This window comes from Periplaneta americana, chromosome 3, assembly GCF_040183065.1.
Source record: "Periplaneta americana isolate PAMFEO1 chromosome 3, P.americana_PAMFEO1_priV1, whole genome shotgun sequence".
In the NCBI taxonomy this organism is placed as follows: domain Eukaryota; kingdom Metazoa; phylum Arthropoda; class Insecta; order Blattodea; family Blattidae; genus Periplaneta; species Periplaneta americana.
This window is the reverse complement of record NC_091119.1, coordinates 138,098,796-138,114,131: the sequence shown is the minus strand read 5'-3', so window position 1 is coordinate 138,114,131 and position 15,336 is coordinate 138,098,796. Positions and strand designations below refer to the sequence as shown.

Sequence of the window (15,336 nt, the reverse complement as noted above, 5' to 3'; positions counted from 1 at the left end):
CACTAGAAAGTCTTCTGCTTAATACTTTACTGAACCATTCAGCTAAAATGATAGGATTTTCATGAATGCTACTGCTTTCCTGACAGGTTGACTCAGCTGATATGGGAGGAGATGATATAAGAGCCAATAACGCATTGCATTGTCAGGTGTTATAATCACTTTCTAATTATAAATGGACTCGATGTATATTGATACCAGGGAAAATTAAGCAGTCTTTTAACATATTGAGTCATACTGGCCTAGTGAGTAATTTATCTTGCCATCTAACAGGGAAGTGTCTTTTGATAACTTGTCATAATTGTGAAGAGTGGTTGTACAGAGCTGTTATTATCATATGTCCCAGAAAAGAGCGGCCAGTCGGCCAGCCGTGCCCTGAATGGTTTCTGCCGCGCACTAACCATTTATCTCACGCAATCAAGCTCCCAGTCGCCATATGGCATTCAGTGTGTTTAGAAGTCGTGTAATGAAAATCTCGATTCTTCAAGTGTACAACGTTAGTGTTTAAAGTTTAGTGATTATTATGTATTTAGGTAATGCCTAGCAACAAATTCTCATTGTGTGAACGTGTGTGTATATGTACAATACGTACATAAAAGGCAGAAGGCCGTGTGCGAAAACAAGACGAAAATTTCGAATAAAGTTTCCAAACAGACCTGTGTCTTCTGCCAAAACAATTAGACGACTAGCTAAAAGATTTAAAGAAATAGGCTCAGTGAAGAATCGAAAACCAAGCAGAAAACGTAGTGTTCTTATGCGGAACGATTGTCAGTTTATTTCCAACAAGATTCTGCCACTGCTCATACAGCTGCCGTGTCAATGAGGGAATTTAGGCGTATTTTCGGTACGAGACTAATCAGTAATAATTTGAGGCCTCCACGAAGCCCAGATGAAACATCCTGTGACTTTTATTTATGGGGAACACTAAAAGGTAGGGTTTATAGGAAAAATCCTCATTCTATAGATGAACTAAAAGACTATATGCAAGAAGAAATCCAAGCTATCAATGATGTGGAACCTCAGAGTGTTGTTCATTCCTTTATCAGAAGATGTCAGTTGTGTGTGGTGGCAAACGGGGGCCATTTTCAGCAACGACTGTGAGCATGGTAAGTTCAAATTATTGAACATTTATTGATAGTACTGTTATATATTGGAGAAGTGCTGGAGAAATGGTTATGCGCTCAGTGGAAACCATGCAGGGCATGGCCAACTGGCCTGCCGCTCTTTTCTGGGACGTATGATAATAGCTCTGTACAATAGTTGGCATTCAGTTATCTTGTTGTTTTTAATTGAGGACTTTCAAAGTAGTTATTCTATTATATTAAATTGAATGAAAATAAACCATACTTAATCTTGTGCTGATGTTTAAGAAGTAAAACATTTTCGTTTTTTCTTTCGTCTTTCAGTTGGAGATTTTTTGGGTAAGCTAAAGCCGTATGGTAATATTTTTCCGTTTTTTTAAATGGGTCTGTGTTAACTAGGTGCTTGCAGGGATTGTAGGAACTGGTGTTATGGCTTTTGGGAACTCCTTGAATGAATATTGGTGGCTCTAAGTAGGTACATACGTATATAAACTCTTTAACTTAATAACCCTGTATAAAATTACATATAGACGTAACTATTTACAATTTGTTAAGTTTGTTCAAGTTAAGAAGGTGTAGGAAAGAAAGAGAATGGAATTTGTATCCCCATTTAGAGAGAATTAGCATGAAATTATGATAATTAATTTATAATATACAGCCGCATGATTCCTTCTCCCAATCACAGTTTGCATTGAAACTCGACATTTTTCCATCCGTGGAGGTATACTTAACCTGTCTTTCATTATTGTAGATTTGCGTAGTGAGAAATTACTTGCATAAGGTATGGCTATAAAGTCTGTGGAATTAAATACCATATGTTATTATTAAATTATTTATCATATATTTTTTAAATAAAATATCATATATTAATTTTAAAATTTTCATAGAACTTTATGTGTATAATATGGTGTTAGTTTCATGTCTGACACCATAGCTCAGTAAATAGTGCATACACTTCCCAATCAAGGGGTCCATAGTTTGATTCCTGGCGTTTGTGAAGATTTGTCTCTATTCTATGGAACTTGGTGTTTGTCTCTTGTCTTGTACTTGTCGTGTGACATCTCTGTGGTGGCTTTGCATGGTGCTGACCACATGGTTACGGATATCTACAATGTGAGATTCTACTGTTGGTTCAGAGAAAGGCCGAAACATCTAGATGATATTATAGCACCCCAAAAAATAATAGTTTTATCTGACTAGAATTCAAGCCTCAGAGATGAAAATCCTGCGAGGTATTGTACAGAAGACATGAAGAGACAGGATACGAAACTATATAATCAGGGAAACTCTGAAGGTTGAAAAATTAACAACACAATTAGAAAATAAGAGATTACAATGGTGTGGGCACCTTGAAAGAATGGAAAGGGAACGGCTACCAAAGAAAGTATTAAATTTAAAAATGAAAGGAAGACGACCAATGGGAAGACCACGAGAAAGATGGATAGATAAAATTCAGAAGAACTTACAAGAACGGGAATATAAGTGGGATGAAATAAACAGGAAAAAAGCTTGGGAAGACAGAGACGAATGGAGGCATATTTGGAACCAACCTTCCAAAAGGAGAAACTATAAGAGGATGATGATGATGATGATGATGATGATGAGTAATGACTAGAAAGTGATTATCAGTTACTACAAATTAAAGCCCGTACTGCATTATAGAAATAAAAATCTATTAAATTGTAATGGATAAGTTATCAGTTATTACTGATCAAATTAGTACTACAGTGTAGAAGTAAGACACATGAAATTTCCCTCATTGGTAGGTATTGTTCATATTACAATCTTATGCCCAGGGGCAGATATTTATGGAGATTAATTTTATCATTTGTTTTTTTTTAAATATTGGTGTTGACGGAGATTGTTGGAGATTGATTTGTACTCTTTGCGGAGATTAATGGAAAGTTTGGAAAATACAATTATTTTTGAATTAGAGTATTAACTCGGTATGAATATTACTTTCCAAATAACATTAAAGGTTCGCTGGATTCTGGTAAAAGTGCAGTATAGGCAATAGACAATATTTGTTGAATTGAGACTATTTAACACACATTCATTAAAAACGAAAAAAACTTGCAGCCCTCAAATTAACACTTTCAAATGATTAGTGAAACGTTGAATTCTCCTTTTTTTGAGTTCACTAATTCAGAATACCTGGAATAGGTCTACCATGTGAAAAAAAAATCCGTAAAAAGAACTCGGAATATGAAATTCGCTATAAAACGACGCAATCGTAATAATTAACGAATGTGTTCATATTTCGCTTTAGAACTCTATTTCGCGATTTGTCGCGATCGTTTTATCCCCATATTATTAATCAGAATCACGTAATTTGTAAAGATTAATAAAAATCTATTGTATATCTATTATGTCGTGATTTTCGCGATCTCCGTAAATACTGGCTCTGCTTATGCCCCTAGAAGGATGTCATGCTATAATGGCATAAAGTGAAAAAGAATGGACTCCTAATCATCATCAGTTGTGTATCTTTACCTCCCTACTTGGTACATTTCCCTTTATTCCATACCTTACCTCACAGGAGACCACTGTTGTAGCTCAGACAATAGTGTGTTTGCCTACTGATATAAGGTTGCGCTCTGGCGTGCATTCGAATGCTGCTTGGGCTCATTGTCTAGTTGAATTATTTCCGAAATTTTACCAAACTGTAAGGTGAATGTCAGGTAATCTGATGGCGAATCCTCTGACTTTTCTCTCCAGATACCATCTCACTATCACCAATTCGATTGACACTAGATAACCTCGCAGTTGTTACAACGTGTTTAAATTACTGATTAAAAAGTCCCACAAGAGCTTCAGAACAGAGACATGAATTCTACTTACTATTTTTGGTCATTGATCTAACAGTCTCCCCTCTTCCTTTCACAACTATCAACTGTATAGATCACTTTTGCCATCTTACATGAAAATTTGAATACATAATCTTGTTGCAGTGAAGTATATTGAACCTCTTTGGGAAATATGTTTCTATAGCATTAAATCAATGTTAAATTTTGTGTAAGCTCTGGAAGTATTGTTTATAAAGTATTCTGTTTGAGTATATAGCATATATGCAATGAGATAGATATAAGAATGGAAGATAAAAGAAATTATTAGTCGAAAATGCGCCGAATGTATAGAAAATTGCGACTGTTGCTTTTACTTGGAATTAGAGACCGGTATTTTCAGGTACTCTGTAGCCTAATATATATTTTAACATGTAATTAAGAATAAACGCAAATACTCTATTCCCATTATTCATTCCTTTTTAAGACATACAAACTTATAAAACTATTAAATGCTCTTGCATTAAGTACGTGGGGATATAAAGCTACAATGAAATCGTTCTATGACATTTATAGCCACACCTCATAAACATTTCTTGCTCTTAATATAGATACATGTTTGTTTATACTTCCATGGATTTCTGTAAGGCGTTTAAGGAGAATATTCATGATATTTTATGTAATTATTTTAACATTTCTTACTCCAATTAAAAATGTGCATGATATTATTGTGAAGATACTAAATGGCATCTGGTCTCGGGTGTTGGGAGTGTTTATGAACATGTGTGATTTATAAAAATGTGTATCCTATTTTTTTCTCATTCTAAGTCGAAACTCTTATTCTAGGAATTCTTGTGAATTTTTTATTGCTTGGTATTTATAATCGGATCATTTTTAAAGATCATTTAAATTTTAGTTACAGAATTTGCCAAAATATGTGGTATTCCAGCAACATGTCTTTTAGTTTTATGGATATGGCAAAAATTGATCAATATATCGCATATTGAACATTTATTTTTTTGTATTAGATATTAATTAGTCATTCATTCATAGTGTTCTGCCCAAGGGCAGATATTTTAATGCAAACCCAGCATTCTGCTTTCTTCTCAGTCTCCATATATCATCCATATATCTTAATATCGTCTATTATTTGATATCTTCTTCTGCCCCGAACTCTTCTCCCATTCAGCATTCCTTCCAGTGCATCCTTCGATAGGCAGTTTCTTCTCAGCCAGTGACCCAGCCAATTCCTTCTCCTTTTCCTGATCAGTTTCAGCATTATTCTTTCTTCACCCACTCTTTCCAACACAGCTTCACATGCTCCACTCTTCTCCATATCTACATTTCAAATGCTTCTAGTCGCTTCTCTTCACTTCGTCGTAATGTCCATGCTATTAGTTATTATTATACCATTATCATTAGCCATACCGAACAGACATGTTACTGTATATATGTAGTTCCCCTCAGTAACTCAAGAGTAGTATTATTCAAGACTGTAGGTGCCAAATTCCTTCTACAGTAAAGTAAATGTTAAAAGGACAACTTTTTAAACAAATGATCATTCTACAATATTTAATTTCAGTGTAAATTAAAAAAGGAACAAGTTTTCTAGTATAGATGCTCATTGAATGAACACTATTTCTTTATGTTGTGTGTGTTTTATTCCTTTACATGGTCTCCTCCATGCAAATATTTCTGAAAGATTATATTTTAGAAATAAATGTACGTAATTGGAAATGTACGTCTTTTGAGTTAACTAGTATTAAATTATCATTTTTTTTAGGTAATAAGGAACATTCTTTGTGCATTTTTTAAATTTTTGAAACTCATTCCAATTGTGTATCTCGAGTGTTTATTGAAGTTATTTAAAGTGCTAGTGAAGATTAGAGATTTGTCAGTTGCCAGCATATTCTACAATGAATTCAGATGTGGAATCAGTAAGATATTTTAGGCGAATTTTTTATAGTTGCACCAATCTGATGAAATTTTTCTTGTTTGATTTTTTGTCTAATAGAGTGAAACAGGTGTTTGAGAATAAGGTGCTTAGGAAAATATTTGGGGCTAAGAGGGATGAAGTTACAGGAGAATGGAGAAAGTTACACAGTGCAGAACTGCATGCATTGTATTCTTCACCTGACATAATTAGGAACATTAAATCCAGACGTCTGAGATGGGCAGGACATGTAGTATGTTTGGGCGAATCCAGAAATGCATATACAGACGTGGACAAATTATTAGCAAAATTGAAGATTTTTTAAATATATTTTTACAAAATATGATTCTTCAGTTTAGACTACAGTTGAAATTTTTGCGTTTTTCCAAATTACTAGCAAAATTGAAGATTTGTATTGTATATTTTTAGAAAATTTAACTCTTCAATTTGGACTACATTCGATATTTTTGCGTATTTACAAATTATTAGCAAAACTGAAGATTTTTATTATATATTTTTACAAAATTCGATTCTTCAATTTGGAATATAGTTGAAATTTTGGATATTTCCAAATTATTAGCAAAACTGAAGGTTTTTATTTTATAGTTTTACAAAATTTGACTCTTCAATTTAGACTGTAGTTGACATTTTTGCTAATTTACAAATTATTAGCAAAATTGAAGATTTTTATTATATATTTTTACAAAATTTAACTCTTCAATTTGAACTACAGTTAACATTTTTGCATATTTCTGTCTACTGTAATGATAGAAATATGCAAAATTTTCAACTGTACGGTAGTAGAAATTGAAAAGTCAAATTTTGTAAACAGAATTATAAAAATCGTCAATTTTGTTAATAATTTGTCCACATATGTAGAGTGTTAGTTGAGAGACCGGAGGGAAAAAGACCTTTGGGGAGGCCAGGCCGTAGATGAGAGGATAATATTAAGATGGATTTGTGTACGGGGATTATGATAGTATGAACTGGATTAATCTTGCTCTGGATAGGGACCGATGGCAGGCTTAAGTGAGGCTGGCAATAAACCTCCGGGTTCCTTAAAAGCCATTTGTAAGTAGAAGTAAGTATAGACTAACTTTCTCTGAAATGTGTTTACTATTATGTATTGAAAATGTCCGCTATTATTCGGTTGAGAAGCTTTTGTCATCTAGTCTGCTTTCAAAAAAACTGAAAGTTAGAATTTATAAAACAGTTATATTACTGGTTGTTATGTATGGTTGTGAAACTTGGACTCTCACTTTGAGAGAGGAACAGAGGTTAAGAGTGTTCGAGAATAAGGCTTAGAAAAATATTTGGAGGTAAGAGGGATGAAGTTACAGGAGAATGGAGAAAGTTACTTAATGCAGAACTGCATGCATTGTATTCATCACCTAACATAATTAGGAATATTAAATCCAGACGTTTGAAATGGGCAGGGCATCGTGTATGGGTGAATCCAGAAATGCTTGTAGAGTGTCAGTTGGAAGATCTGAGGGAAAAAGACTTTTGGGGAGGCCGAGACGTAGATGGGAGGATGATGATAATATTAAAATGGATTTGAGGGAGGTGAGATATGATGCTAGGGACTGGATTAATCTTGCTCAGGATAGGGACTGATGGCGAGTTTATGTGATGGCGTCAATGAATCTCTGAGTTCTCTAAAAGCCATTTATAAGTAAGTATGGTCTCTCTATGTTGAATACTTAATGCTTTATTTTATGAATAATAATTTCCTTACATTTTCTAGAGAGCCTGTTTGATGATGATGATGATGATGATGATGATGATGATTTTTAATTTTAGTTATTATTTAATAAATAATGACCAATAGTTTATTTCTGAATTGGTATCATAAGTACATACTATTAACAACAAGAGACAGTAGGCCTGAATTTGAATATAAACAGCAACATGACACAGTATAAGTTTTGAAATTCGTAAACTGCAGTGTAACTTCTTGTTCCACAAGATGGAGTCTTAATATGCTGGGTATAAAAGATGAAGACAAATATTGAATCTTCAGTAATACTTTAAGTAACCTTACAATAGTCTGGCGTATCTTTGTCAAAATCACTTGTTAATGGGAAAGCATTAAATAAATATGGCTAGTTGGTTGCTGAAGTTGACCATGTACCTACTTCGTGTTGAGTCTACCTTAAAAGTTGTTTTTTGGGCAATCATGTATGTTTTAATTGGAGGTATGAAAATGTCTAAATTTGTTTGGCAAAAGATTTCCCCGTTTATTGCTTGCATAATTGTAAATGTTGCGTATTTGTGGGTGAACTTGATCTCTCATTATTGAGTGTTTTTTTGGGGTTAATCTTGCTCATTTTTAGTCAGAATTAAACAAAAGAAGAAGAAAAAATAATATAATAAAATTAAGTATGGAATAAATACTAGTAGAAAACTTCCATAACCTCTTATTGTTGAATGTTTTTGGGGGGGGGGGGGATTGCTTTGTTCGTTTTTACTCGAAATAAAAGAAAATAAATACATACGTAATACCAAAACGAATTAACAATGAGTGTAGGTTTCGATAGTTTCATGTTGATAAATAAGATTATTCTTTCATGAAGACCTCAGGTTCTGGGCAGGGTGCGAATTAAGATTTCTGATGAAGGGGGGGATAGAATCCTAGATAGAGAATATCACACATAAAATTATTATTATCCTCATTCGGTATAGCTCAACGCTTGGTCTTACTGAGTTGCTTGTCTTGCATCTTGATCATAATAATTATATCCATGAGCAGCTTAAGAGATAAGCTATGTAATTCCTAAGTTATTGATTGTTGTCAGCTTGCCAGTGATGATAATACATGAATATTATTTTCATTGCTTACTTTATAAAGTAATTTCCTCAAAATTCTCAGTCAATTTTTATCAGCATTTATAGAATACATACATATACTGGCTTGTTTTTACTGTTTCATGTTACATAGGCCTATTAAGAGAATGGAGAACTATACGAAAAAGTCGAAGAACGGAATATAGGTGGGAAAGTTAATTAATAAAGTAACATATAAAAAAAACAGTTAGAAGCAATAATTGTGAGTGTGTATCTTTGACACAAATCAACTAATTGATGTGTTAGTCTAACCTCTGTGGAACTGCACTAATTTTTGTAAGAATCACATTGTGTGTTTATGCACAGTGTTCAGTGAGGAGGGATTATTATGTACCATTTGTTTACACGCAGTGTAAATGGATGTTTGAGAGTTATGCACATACATACTTGCACGCTTTCTAATTAAAAGCACTACCGGTAGTTAAAAGTCTCCATTTTATTAATAAAATTGTATGTTGACAATCTGTGAAGTAATTTGTGTTCTGATTTTTCGGTACATAATTACAGGAAATATAGCAAAATGTTGAGTTGTTATGAAATTAATCAATTAATTAATTAATCATCCAACAAAAGCATTGTCTCTCTCTGTTAATTAAAAAAAGAGTTGATTTTATTATATGAAGTTAGGCTAGATTTGATTATTCTTTGTATGAAAATATATTAGGTTAGGTTCAGTTACTAGGTGTTTATAAAAGGATAAGTTGTATGGCAACTCGAGGGAAGTGCATATTAAATTAACACAGTTCCAAAAAAACTTAATGACTGCTAGAATAAACAGAATGAACAAAACTTTGCTACTATATACAAAGTGAACCGTAAGTAATGTCATTAATTTCAGGGGGTTATTCTTTGAGATATTTCAAACAAAAAGTTTAATAAAATTTTGCTCGTTTTTGCTTTCTTTTCGAGATAAAAATTATTTTATAGGAAACATTCCATATCGTATTTTGGGAAAGCCATTGATTTAATTCCCAATATGTTCAGTCAATTTAAAAGAGTAGTGTATTATGATAATAAATGAATGAAAGAATTTTAGTTTTGTCCTTTAAATGTGCAGAAATTTGATCTGTTGTATGTCTTGTTTCTTACCTGTGCAGTTTGTACACCCTATAATCACTACCGGTACTTCAAATTTAGTAGTAAGTTATGTAAATCTGCCAGTTTAAATTTTATGTAATTTTACCAATTGAATGGAATACTGTATGTGAGGAAAAGGCGAAGGAATGTATTGTTGCTTTGGGTGATGTTTGGTCTGGAGCAGATACAGTTTGGCATGCTGCGTGGTGTATACTTCTTAACAGTAGGTATCATTCGTTAACACCATTACAAAAGAAGAACTGCAAGTATTCGGGAACTGAAAGCTGTCATCACTTTCGAGAATGACTACATCAAAGACATGACGTGTTTCACCCAGATCCCGAAGAAATTGCATTTTGTCTTGCGATTACTCGGTTACTAAACAAACATCAGTGACTTTCATACAGAGTAAAGTATTGTCTTGAAGGCTTTAAAGAATAAAGAGACGGAATCATAACATTAGACTCCAACATAAAATGGAGGTGAGTGTAACATACATCATTCCTGTCAGGAAAAGGAATGCCATGTGGATCCGAATTTCAAGCGCAGGATGTAACAAGGAGAAGGGTTTCTTGTTGTCTTTGAAATCTAATCTGCAACCTACAGCTACGATCTTAATACTGACTAACTTTGATTTAATTAACCTGCTTGTGGAGAAAGATATTGAGCCATACATTCTCTTAACATCATTACCATATCATATAGATGAATCCATGTCCCTTATACATTGCAGTTCTTACAGATGTAGTTGTTCATGTAGCTCCAGCATGCAATAGCGTTTCATTCTTTCGCAGAGAGAGAGAGAGAGAGAGAGAGAGAGAAAGCCCCAGGTATACATTGTTCACACACGGGAAAAAAAAAACAGCTGGCTCACAAGCAGGAGGTTATAGGTTCGACCCCCAGTCACCGCAACATGTTGTATTGCTAGAATAGAAGATACAAAAGTCTCTAGAACACTGAACACTTGCTGAAGCAAGGACGCAATGATAACTATCTTCATCTTCCCTCTGACTTGAGGTGACCATTGTACAAGACGAATGTTCTGTGCTTCATTTGTTTGGAATAGAAATTACCAGAAATAACTGATGATGATAATAATAATAATAATTTATTTTTGCTGACAGAGTTAAGACCATAAGGCCTTCCCTTCCACTCAACCAGCATAATACCGAGAATAAAAATTAAAATAATAATAATATGAATAAGAGTCAGATCAATTCCAGTTATTTGAGTGGAAATTGCATTAGAAGGAAACGTTTTTCAAGTAAATGCAAATTAAACTAGATATAATTGAAGAATGTTGTCCCAAAACTCGCTCAGTCCCTTGACTATTTTTGTGATTTAATCATATGGCCTGTAGGTATATGATTATGTTTGAGACCTCTATCATTATATTTTAAGCTTGTTTTCTTCCATAACAATGCCAATCCTTGTCTAAAAGTTTGTATATTGTGCATGTCACTTGAAAACTCGTTTAATCGATAGACTGGTGGATAAAAAAACTAACATTCATTTCATAAGAATGTTGATCACACTTTTCAATTACCTGTCGTATAATGTCCATAATATAATTTGCAAACTAACCACAAACAACAAGTAATACATAAATTAATAAAATACGGTACAGTACAAAAGTATCCAGTATTCAGACAACTCAATCATCTTTCTTTCCTCTCCTCTTCAATGGTGATTACAACATGTATGAAAAAGAAAACTTAATACATAAGCAATAGCCCTCTTTGAGGATATGTTTTATGATAGTTAATATTGATACTAGGTACACGGTATGCGCTCCACATGACATCATAATATCATTGTCACTCTTTACTATATCCTTCAGCCTGGCATTATATAAAAAAAATTCACCTGCGGTGGGATTCGATGTTGTCTGCAACCCAATGACTAGGGACAAGAGGTACATCCAGTGTAGGCTATAAATATATTTATATATTTTTTTATTTCTGAATGTTTATTACTGAAATTATAAGATGTAAATATGAAGTATTTAGGTATCAATTTCAGTGAATTTTAATTTTAGGCCAAAGTGATATTTATTGTTCACTTTTGTGACTTATTTTCGCACTTTTTTTTATTATAGTTTACTGCGCTTTAAATGATGTAAGGAAGATGTATTTTAGTGCATAGTTGTCTAGATAGACATTTCTTATTTTTAGACTGGTGAAATTCTGATGTTCAGAGTTTTAAATGTGCCTTAAGATGAAAGTTAGCAGCGTGTGTTAAAATTTCCAAATATATCCTCCTTTCTTTAAAAATTAATTTCTACAATAAAATGCATAGTAATTACTAAATGGTAAAAGCATTTAGAAAACTGTCAATATGTACTTCACAATTTTAATGATTTTCTAATAAAGAAAGAATTCATTGCAGTCTGTTTTAAAATAATTCTCCCATCATTTTCTTTTTTATTTCTCACGTTTTATTGCAGAGTTACAGTTCTGTTAAACATTGGAAGTTTAATTCATATATCTGGACATAACAAAACACAAGCGGTTTTCTAAACGAAACCTTAGAATAAGTTCGTAGGTGTTCATTTTTTAAATATTTGGCATCTAATTACTTGCTTATTGCTGAAAATATAAGTAATAAGCTCTTTGTTTGAAAGGGATTTTAAAAATATCTGCTGCCATAAAGGAATATCAAACAGTACTTGGTGTTAAAGGAACTTACGTAAAGTTAATGTTTTTAAACAATTTCATAACCTTAAGCTATCTAGTTTTTTTAAAAAAGCTTTAAACAGTACATTTAGGATAAATAGTATTACGACTTCTTTGTGTTCAGTACATAACCATATAATTATGAGATTGCACTTTCTAGTATTTCATTTTAAATACTGAGCTATTTGCAGTAAATGTTTCTTTCTTACAGATGAAGAAGATTCACCTGTCATTCGCGGTTTTTCAGATGATGAGCCACTTGTCATAGCTTGAATGAAATTCCTTCATCCATCAGGTAATCCAATGTCAAATCTCTGTGATAATGTAATTCATAACACTGTTCTAATGGCTTGGACCATGCTTACAAATTTGGCAGAAGAGCAGTGCACTGTTGGTTGTTTGAACATTTTCATGCTGCACCGATGATAGTTTCCACACATGACTACCACCGAGGTGCACTTGTGCTTTGGAATCTCTTGATTGGAATGTTGTCAGCATTCTGTGTTAAATGGTGCTACAAAATTCCAGAACAAGTATTATTTACTGCAGAACACAATACACACAAAGTAAAATATTATTGGTGTTTGGATCCTATCTGTATTATTAATATTAAATGTATATCTTATAAAAATTTACATTATAACCTTCAGGTGTAATTATTTTTAATATTTTTATTTGATGTAGATTTAGTGAATTAGTAGTGCATGTGTGGAAAATTTTGTATTGTTTTAGCAACTGTTTTTACTCTGAGTTTAGGAAATATTTTGTATTATTCTTCCTCAATTCTTAAAGTTCCAATGTTTTTAGTGTGTAGTATAATTATTTGATTTTTGTCCCAAGTTGTTCGAGTGCGTTTGCACTTTAATGTGTGAATTTGTATTATACTGACTGGCCATTTTAAGTAAGACTTCATATTGAGAGTGCATTTTATCAAATGGGTTTTAGTGGACCTGATATGTGATAAGGTAATTGTTAATTAAAGATGTAAAGATAAAGATTACAGAATTTAAGTAACAAATTTTCTGTCAGAATAGTATTTTATCGATAATGTTAAAATGTAAATGAATGGACACAATAAGGAAAACAGGAAGGTTCAAGTTCGTTGAAAGCTTTCTAAAGCAGCAAGGTTGTGAATTTTTTTTTTTCTTAGAGTAACTAAATGAGGAAAAGATTATTATTAGCACCAAAGTGACACTATATTTACTAACAGATTAACTTGTCTGTGTTACCTACATCCAGCCAAAGATTTCTCAAACCTTGCTTATGTTCTCCTGTTGTGCCAGATAAATTGTTTTTAATTGTATTGCTTAGATACCCTAAATGTAAATATGTCAATATTCTGTCTATATTACTTACATTGTGAATATAGTAAATATAATAAAAGAATTGATGTTTTTATTTCATGTCCTCTTATGGGAGAATCCACATCCTTCCATTATCCATGAATTCCTTGAATAATTTAGGATCATGTTATTGCAAGGATGTAACTGTCCTCTTGTATCATACTCCCATTTGTGTTCTTTTTATGCATTTTCATCACTAGTACAGAATCTTGCAGTGCACAGTGCAGTATCGCAGTTCTTTACATTGCGGTATTGTTATGTTTTATCATGTAAGCTTCTTGTTCGTGGCTTGATTAAGTAAGCATCTCCAATTTAAGTGTTGAGTATTCGATAACTGGTAGAACCCGTGGAATTTATGCCGAAAGGATGGTAGGAGATTCGTAGAATACTTATAATTCCGTGGAACGTTTAAGTCAGTAGTCGTCAGCACTCGCTGAAATGTGCAAAGGGTACGCGGTTCTGTCCCGTGTGCACTGTCGTGCAACAGGGAGAGATAGAGAGCATACGGCGTGCACTGCATTTTCCGTGGGTAAGAGAGACTAGTCCCAGCGTGCTCTGTGCTGACGACCCCTGGTTTAAGTGGTTGGTGGTTTCAAATAATCATGTCACTGCTTGATGAGAAACATCTTAGCATAACCATGACTAAATGTTCTAGTTTTCTTTTAACTGTATGTTCTAACTTGCTAACCAGAAATTTTTTTTTTTCATTTCATTTATTATATTCCATAGATCTTAAATTAGCAATGAAGCTTTAAGATGTGGTACAAGTCAAAATTTTACAAGATTACAATTACAATTTTTACAAATTTTTACAATTTTTACAATTTTTTTACAATATTTTGGCGAGATGTAATGAGATGAGGTGAGGCCCGAGGATTCGCCAAAAAAATTGCCTGGCATTTGCCTTATGGATGGGGGAAAACCTCCGAAAAAAGACCCAACCAGGTAGTCAGACCAGAGGAAGTGAAATGAAGTGAGGCCGGGAACTCGCCATAGACCATCTGGAATCAGTCCCACGGCTGGAGAAAACCTCAGAAGAAACCAAATGTTTGTCAAGTTTTATTCACTTTCGAATATGGCGGTAATTTATTTATTTCTTGTTGATAGTGTCACATTTTTCTTTTATTCTTTCTCTTATTTACGAATATAAATTGTTACTTTTTTAATATCTAATCCCATAAAGTAAAAGTAAAACTGTAACATGTTTACATCAGTTACCATTTGATATATACATATGCAATATTTACATAAAAGTGTGATTTTGAGTCTTTTTCTTAAACATTAAAACACTAATTCTGCAGACATCAAGTAAAAAATAAGATATTTACAATGTTCTACTTAGGAGTTACATTTATTGAAAATTGGTTTATTTGATAATTGAGGGCTCTCAACCAGAGTGGACCAAGTCCACCAGTGGTCAGTTTGTAGATTAATACAATCTCGGATGAAGAAAACTTAGGTTTATTCATTGCCATAACAAACCAAGTCCATAACTCATTTGTTACTCCACAGAGCGCAGCATTTCTTATGGAAGGTGAAGGTTGCTAAGCATGAGCTAGGAACTTTAAGACTCAATTTCTAAACATTATTCCAGAAGGA

The 15,336-nt window shown here is 33.1% G+C and overlaps 1 protein-coding gene across 2 annotated transcripts in view; it reads left to right on the top strand.

Annotated features, from left to right (window-relative positions):
- Window positions 1-12,802, top strand: part of LOC138696558 (sortilin-related receptor-like) — a 104,085-nt gene extending 91,283 nt beyond the window's left edge. The window contains exons 31-32 of one of the 2 annotated variants that reach the window (XM_069821659.1): window positions 1,404-1,418; window positions 12,606-12,802. In XM_069821659.1, coding sequence (XP_069677760.1) covers window positions 1,404-1,418; window positions 12,606-12,667 — 77 coding nt within the window. In that variant the 3' untranslated portion in view covers window positions 12,668-12,802. The remainder of the gene's footprint in view (window positions 1-1,403; window positions 1,419-12,605) is intronic. The other variant, XM_069821660.1, reaches the window with a different exon arrangement.
- Window positions 12,803-15,336: the final 2,534 nt, after the last annotated feature.